General features: G+C 38.1%; 1 protein-coding gene across 3 annotated transcripts in view; it reads left to right on the forward strand.

Annotated features, from left to right (window-relative positions):
- The window catches only part of LOC107850409 (probable protein phosphatase 2C 60), a 46266-nt gene extending 40998 nt beyond the window's left edge, over positions 1-5268 (forward strand). For 2 of the 3 annotated variants that reach the window (XM_016694905.2, XM_016694906.2), the window contains exons 7-11: positions 3485-3608; positions 3705-3781; positions 3938-3990; positions 4481-4535; positions 4618-5268. In XM_016694905.2, coding sequence (XP_016550391.1) covers positions 3485-3608; positions 3705-3781; positions 3938-3990; positions 4481-4535; positions 4618-4872 — 564 coding nt within the window. In that variant the 3' untranslated portion in view covers positions 4873-5268. The remainder of the gene's footprint in view (positions 1-3484; positions 3609-3704; positions 3782-3937; positions 3991-4480; positions 4536-4617) is intronic. The other variant, XM_047401068.1, reaches the window with a different exon arrangement.
- Positions 5269-8366: the final 3098 nt, after the last annotated feature.

Here is an 8366-nt window from a genome sequence, read left to right on the forward strand (position 1 = left end):
AGTCGTCGCAGTGAGGGAATAGAGGAAAAGAGGGAGAGGAGTGTGGTGGTGGTGGAGTTTGCAACTCGAAGCTTGCCCGTCGGTGATCAACTCCAGCGAGGCGCGACAAAAGGAACAGAGAGTGGGGGTTCCGGTGGCAGTTTGTCGGAGCTATTTTGAACAGTTAAGAGAGGGGAAGGGGCGGTTGTGAAGTGAGACAAAGAGGAGATGAAAAAATGTAAATATGTTGTTGTGTATTTTTGTGTGTATTGTGAATGTGTGTGAATTTTGTGTTAAAGAGTATGTTAGAAAAAATTAATCCCCACCACTTATTTATAGTAAAAAATGGTACCTCTTTATCCAAATGATAAAAAGATGTTTCCTCTTTTTGCTATTGAATACCCTTGGTCTTTAAGTTTTTCATCAAAGGATTTTGTCATTCTTTAATATCAACAGGCAAAGTTATTATCCGAGGGGTAGTGTCATTGTGTGGTCATTGCCAGATGTGACGACATTATTGAGTGGTCATTGTCGGATGTGGCAAGACGCCGAACTATTATGCTGTGTAAACATAATTGATCTGATTTGGCATTTGCGGACTGTATTAAATAACCTACAAAATGTAGATATCAATATGTAATTACCGAAAAATGTAAAGAAAATTGAAAATATAATTAACTTGAAAATATTTAAGAAATGTGATCTTCTGTCGTGTACGTGTGCAGGTGATTGTGAAAATGTTAAAAACAATAATGAATTGATAAAAAAAATCCTAATATATAGAGAAAATTATAAATAAATTATGAAAAGCAAAAATATGTTAATAATGGGATAAAATTGATGATTATCAATAATTTGTAGCAATTGCAATAAAAAATATGTGAAAATTGTATTTCATGCCCTTTAACGATTAGAAAGCCTGAAAGCATTAATTTAAGTACGAAGAGCCAAAATTGGGTGTCAATAGATGGTACGTATTTGACCTCTCAGTCAATGAGGTGAACATTGCTATAGATGAGGAAGTGATGTCTGAAATCCTTGGAGTGCCAACAGAAGGGACTAGGTCCCTAAGAAGTGAAAAGGGCTCTGTAAATTTTCTGAAGATTTGTGGGAGACTTGATGATATAAACATCAAGAATGTGAACAAAAAGACCATGAAAGGTGAATACCAAATGCTTTTTGAGTTGGTAAACAAATCACTTCTCCCCAAATCTGAAAAGAGGACCACTGTGGCAGGGCCAAACCTGTTCCTTATGGAGATCCTGTCCAAGTATAACAAAGTCAATCTGCCTGCCATTGTGATTGAACATATACACACTGTGATGACGGCCAAGGATGGCAAGCATGGTCTGGCATATGATTTCTGGCTGAACAGGGTCTTTGAATATTTCAGTGTTGTGTGTGGAAAGGGAAAAGCTGGCTCAGTCAAACAAATGTTCAATATTACCACCCTGGAAGACAATGAGTGTTCCAGGAAGAGGTGGTGGAAAGTCTTAAGTCCATTGTTTCTAAGCTGATTGATGTTCAGAATGTTCTGAGAGAAGAGTTTGATGCTATGACAACCCTGGTGGCTCAGAGAGATGTAGAGATTGTTGCTATGAAGGCAGCTTCTGTGAAAGGAGGTGAGGAGAGAACTAGTTCAGTTGGGAAGTTGAGTGCTGAGAATGCAGCCCTGTAGGAAAAGGTGAAGAAGCTGGAAGCAAGGGTTGAGGCCTTAACTGAAAAGAATGAAGATCTAACTCAGCAGATTCTGAAGGCTCATGCTGCTGAAAGCAAGAGGATGATCATACTCCTTAGACAGCTCCCTCATGCTCCTGGTCCTTCCTTCTAAATCTCACCCAACCTGGTCCTCACTCCTTTCCCCTCTCAAGCCCTCATCTTAAGCCGCGTTTAATTTTTCGGAAACAGCCTTTCTACTTCATCAGAGGTAGAGGTATGGACTGCGTACATCTTACCCCCCCCCAGACCCCACTAAGTGGGAATACACTGGGTTTGTTGTTGTCTAAGTTTTTTTGTTGTTGACTTTGGGTGTAACGGACACAATTATTGTTATGTTTTTATGGACGCTGCTTTGAATAGTTATTGATATTGTCTGGCTTGACTAATGAATGGATTATCTTTGTGCTATCTCTTCACTTATCTTGTCTAATCCGTGCTGTTCATTTAAGTGTAGCCTCAATGGCCATGAATTAACATGTATGCTTATCTGTGCTTGATTTACTGTTTTACCACTTTGATGATGTCAAAAGGAGAAAGATGTGTAGCTTTGTTGTGTTGTAGTGTGAGAAGTGAATAGGGTCCTCACACTCTAAGGGAATCTTAGGTGCTAATAGATAGGGAGAACAGGCTGAGTCGAATAGGTGGAGGATGCCAGATGATGTGGTGTAGTAGTGTGAGAAGTGAATAGGGTCCTCACACTTGGGGGGAATCTTAGGTGTTGATAAATGGGGGGAACAGGTTGAGTCGAATAGGTGAAGGATGCCAGTGGTATCAGTGACAAGGGGAATAGGTGGAGATCCTTCGGTGATGAATGCTTGAGGGCATGTGTTGCTGAGAAGTGTTGTGTATAGTGTGGATGCTTGAAGATGTTTGAAGACGTGCATGGGTTTGTCATCATCAAAAAGGAGGAAATTGTTAAGTCCTTAGTTTTGATGATGTTTGATGATTGACTAATTAGATTGTATGTTGGGACCTGGTCCCTGAAGAATGTGATGATAAAGGTGCAACTACTTAGGGACCTGGTTGGGCGTGCACGTTACTGTCACAATCAACTACACAGCTGGATGAAAGTACAAAAATTGGTAGGAAAGCTGCTGCACTTTTTTCCGTTAGCCAATGGGGCTCATCCTAGGCTTTCTCGTCTCATATATATATTGCTCATCTTCCACAACAAGAAAACCAAGCTTCCATAAACTCACAATAAATATCTCTCTTGAAGCTCTTGAATCGAGCCCCATCTGCAGCAGGGAACTGATCGCTCACAAAGTTGTATTTCATTTTCTTGTTGTATTTGAGTCTTTGTATTGTGATTACAACTGTTGTCTACTGTTGTGTTTGTTATTAGTAGGTGTTTGTGTTTAAGTTCCAAACTCATTGTTGTCATCTAGAGTTAGGTGATATTAAAGATAGAGTTCACTTGTCATCTCAGTTAGTTAGAGTTAGCTGGGAGGTGGTGCAGTAGAGTTACTGCAAGTTTCTCTTTGTAATAGAGGTATTACTAGGAGCAGAAGGATTAGGAGTATAATCCTTGAAGTTATGAAGTATGTACTCAAGTTTGCTTGAATATTAGTGGAGCTTTAGAAATCTTGGAGGCAGGTCGTGGTTTTTCTCCCTTGAGCAAGGAGTTTTCACGTAAAATTGTTGTGTCTCTCATTACTCTTTTCACGTACTTTATTGTTAAGTTTCTTGCTGCTTTAGTCTGTTTGAGACCAGGTCCCAAAGTTGGATGACAACTCGTTTGAACTCTTCATAGGCACAGTTGTGTTGAGCACAAAATGTTATGCAGGCATATGATATGTCTAGGGACCATAAGCCTGACCTTCCAGCTGAAAAGGAAAGGATTACAAATGCTGGTGGATATGTCCGGTGTGGACGGGTCAATGGGAGTTTAAACATGTCAAGAGCAATTGGTATTTGAAGATATGCATTTTCTCAAATATAATATAAAAGCCAATTTCCTTTTTCCACTTGTGTTATTGCCGGTCTGATCAATCTAATAATTTTAGGAGACATGGAGCTAAAACAGAACAAATCATTGCCTGCCGAAAAACAAATAGTGACTGCTAATCCTGATATCTGCACTGTAAGTAAATCCAAAGGTCGTTTCTAAAAAAATGTGTGCTTTTTTTGCTTTTCTTTAATTATTAACTGATCAGAATGGAGATTTTTATGTGTTTCTTTCTAGCTGAAGATTAATTTGTGCATTTAACATTTTCTTTTCAAATTTTCCTCGAACTAGGTTGAGCTTTGCAATGATGATGATTTCCTTGTTCTAGCTTGTGATGGTATATGGTAAGAATATTGTATCATTTTACTTTTATCTTCCCAGTTGTCACTGTATTTGAACCAACATTCGATGATTTTTATGGCAATATCAGCTTATGTTGAGTTTTTAGATTGGGCCTAGAGTACTTGAATTTGCATACTGTTTGCTAGTAGGTTGACAAGACCCACAAGGAAGAATATTGGTATGGATTTTTGTGGGTCTTTTGGTTAAAATACGAAATAAAAAAAATCAGAATGAAAGGTAAATGGTTGTTCCTACCAATGCAACTTATCCCAGAAAAGGAAAAATGATGGGAGTCAACCAGGGAAAGGTCCAACTTGCATCTTTTTGGTGTAGTTATTCTCTGCTACATGGTTATTTTCTTGTATTTAGAACTTCAGTTTACGTTAGATGTGTGTACCTTCCCAGGCCTGTTTTCACCCCATTTTTTTGTTATTATATCATAACACCAGAATCATCATTTTGGTGCTTATATCTGCATTTCTTGTGCATTAGGGATTGCATGTCAAGCCAAGAACTCGTGGACTTCGTCGGGAAACAGTTAAAAGATGTGAGTCCTTAATTATTTGTTCAGTGTTATAAAATTATGCTTTTTCAGTTTGTAAATATCAATGGTGCCACCATTTGTGCAGGAAAGTAGGCTCTCAGCTATCTGTGAGACGGTGATGGATAAATGTTTGGCCCCAGCCACAGGTGGAGAAGGATGTGACAACATGACCATGATCTTGGTACAATTCAAGAAACCTTTCAAGATCGGCACATTGAACAAGGAGCAACCACTGCCGTCTAATCAAAATTCTGAATGTAACAAAAGTGCTGTTGCATCTAACGGTCCTAATGTCATAGCAGGATCTCAATATAATCACAATGCAGTTAGAAAAGCCTGAAACCAGTGGTAATACTTGGCATCTCCTACACAGGAAGAGTCGAGCTGTCGCTGTATGCTTTGAAGTTTTGATAGGATAAAAGGTGGCGTTTTAGATATATCAGAAGATCTGTAATCTGTATATATGCTCAATCCTGACCTTTTCAAAGTGCGGGGATAGTTTTTTAGCTTCAAATAGGCCAATAATGCACACAAGACAATTCCTCAGAGGAGTGTTTCAGTTTAATGGAATTGATGAGTGTAGTGTTTTCCCTGTTGTAGAAAGAACTATTAGTTGAAATACTAAAATGTGGATTTTGATTGTTTTCTCTCCGGAGAATGCCAATGCACTAGAAATAACCATCTTCTTGTACACAGATATCGATCCAGTTTTTGCAATAAGCTTTTTTGTTGGAAAGTGAGTTGTCTTTTGTTAAACAGGTTTCCTTCCAATTTTCTATTAACTTTTCGGTATGGAGATTCTAATTTGGTCATGTCAAAACTACCCCCTTCATTCCTAACTAATTGTCGTTAAGAATAAATATTTTTTAATATTTATCATTTAACAAAATTAAAACATAATTACTTTTTTTTTTTTCAACTTTATCCTATCAAAAATAATGAGATATATTAATCCGCATCTACAATATATTAAAAGTATAAATAGATTTTTACTTTTTTAATATATTGTAGATGTAAATGCAGATTAATATCTCTCCATATTTATGATAGGGTAATGTTGAAAAAAAAAGTAATTATTAAAAGTGTAAAGATTTTTAGAAAGTTTTGAAAATAGAAGGGAAGTTGTCGACTATGGGGGCTTGGGAGAGTAGAGGGGATGTGGATAGTATGTGAGTGATGACTGCCAGTTGTATTAGGGAGACCGCTAGAAATGTGCTGGATATCTCGAGATGTCGAGCTGGCAAGCACCAGGGGACTGGTGGTGAAACAAAGAAGTTAAGAGGAAGGTGGAGACTAAGAAGGTGGCATGTGCAAAGTTGGTGGAGAGGAAGGATGACGAGGAGAAGCGGGCTAATAGAGAGGAGTATAAGTTAGCTAGGAAGGAAGCTAAGTTAGTGGTTACAGCGGTTAAGACAACAACTTTTGAGAGTTTGTATGCGGCTTTAGAGGAGAAAGGCAGGGATAAAAAGCTGTATAGGCTTGCTAAGGCTATGGAGCGGAGGACTATTGATCTTGACCAAGTGAAGTGTATCAAGGGGAGAATGCCAAAGTAGGGGTGTGCATCGATCGGTTCGGTTCGGTATTATATACTATCGGTTCGGTTTATCGATTTTTGATTTTTAAATATGTTAAATCAATAACCAAACCAATAAGATATTTTTTATCGATTTTCATTTTATCGGTTTGTAGTTCTTAACGGTTCAATTTTCGATTTAACTGATAAGAAAGTACTCATAAAATAGAAATAGTAGTAACTAACATGAAAAAAAAATGAATCTTAGTTGCAATAAAAAATTCTATATGATGTGTTTTAATTTACAAACTAAATGTTGTTAAGAGAAATTAATAGTTTGTATAATTGAAATAATAGGTTTGTTAATTTGTAGAAATTAAAGAGAAATATATAATAACTCATATATATATATATATATATATATATATATATATATATATATATATATATATATATTCTTATTGGGTTATCGGTTTACCCTATAACCCCATAAGAAAAAACTGAACCGAACCAACAATCCAATAATTTATTTTTATAAAATCATTAAAAAATCGTTAATCCAATAACCCAATAACAATAAACCAATAACATTTTTATCGGTTTGATTTATCGATTAGTTCGGTTTTCGCACACCCCTATGTCAAAGTGTTGGTTGAGGATACCCTTATTAGGAGGAGATGTCAGTTCTATTTTCATAGACTTTTGAACGACGACGGGAACAAAGGCTTTGTGCTGGGGGACTTGGAGAACTCAGAGAGGTGTCGCGATTATGGCTATCATAGGCATATCAAGGTGGAGGAGGTCAGGGGTGCGATTCGACGGATGCATAGGGGTAGGGCGACTAGCTAGATGAGATTCTAGTGGAATTTTGAAAGAGCACGGGCGAGACAAGTTTGGTGTGGCTGACGAGGCTGTTAAACATCATTTTTAGGGCGGCAAAGATGCTCGAAGCTTGGAGATAGAGTATGATGATTCCTTTATATAAGAATAAGAGAGACATTCAGAGTTACAAAAATTACAAGGGTATTAAATTGTTGAGTCAAACCATGAAGGTTTGGGAGAGAGTGGTAGAGTTGAGGATGGGATGATCGTGATCATTTTCGAGAATCAGTTCGGTTTCATGTCAGGTCATTCGACTACTGAGGCCATTCAACTCATGAGAATATTACTGAGAAGTTTAGGGAGAGGAAGAAAGACTTGCATATGGTGTTTATTGATCTTGAAAAAACATATGACAAAGTTCCCATTGGAGATTTTGTGGAGGTGCTTGGAGGCTAGAGGAGTGCTTGTGGCATATACTAGGTTGATTCAGGATATGTATGATGGTGCGAAGATTCGTGTGAGGGAGGTAGGAGGAGATTCAGAGCACTTTTCAATTTTGACAAATTTGCGTCAGGGATCGACTCTCAGCCCATTTCTATTTGTCTTGGTGATGGATGTTTTGACGCGAAATATTCAAGGGAAAGTGTCTTGGTGTATGTTATTTGCTGATGATGTTGTACCGGTTGACGAAATTCGAAATGGAGTTAATGATAAGTTGGCGTTTTGGAGACAGACCCTTGAGTTTAAAGGTTTTAGGTTGAGCAGGACTAAAATGGAGTACTTGGAATGTAAGTTTAGTGATTTACCGCATAAGAATGACGTGGTTGTGGAGTTAAAGTCTCAGGACATTCAAAAGAGGGAGAGTTTCAAGTATCTTGGGGTCTATGATTCAGGAAAATTGTGAGATTGACGAGGATCTCTCACACCGTATTGGTGCAGCGTGGTTGACATGGTGGCTCACCTCGGGAGTTTTGTCTGATAAGAAGGTGTCTTTAAAGCTTAAAGGTAAGTTCTAAGTGCGGTAATCCGACCGACTATGTTTTATGAAGCGGAGTGTTAGGCAGTTAAGAATTTCAACATTCAAAAGTTGAAGGTAGCGGAGATAAGGATGTTGCGGTAGATGTGTGGACTTACCAGAAGAGATAAGATTAGAAATGAGATTATTTAGGAGAAGGTGGGAGTGACTTCGGTAGAGGGCAAGATACGAGAAGTAAGGTTGCATTGATTCGGGCATGTAATGAGAAGAGGTGTGGATGCTCCAGTTCGGAGGTGTGAGAGGCTAGCTATGGATAGTTTTAGGCGTAGTAGAGGTAGGCCAAAGAAATATTGAAGAGAGTTGATTAGGCCGAACATAGAACAATTATAACTTACGGAAGATATGACCCTTGATAGGAAGGTGTGGAGGACGTGGATTAGGGTAGTGGGGCTAGTAGGTATGAGTACGTTCATAATAGTAGGAAAGAGTGCTCTATTTGTATTGGTGCATGTATGTCTTGTAG

The sequence above is a fragment of the Capsicum annuum genome, chromosome 12 (genome assembly GCF_002878395.1).
Source record: "Capsicum annuum cultivar UCD-10X-F1 chromosome 12, UCD10Xv1.1, whole genome shotgun sequence".
In the NCBI taxonomy this organism is placed as follows: Eukaryota; Viridiplantae; Streptophyta; class Magnoliopsida; order Solanales; family Solanaceae; genus Capsicum; species Capsicum annuum.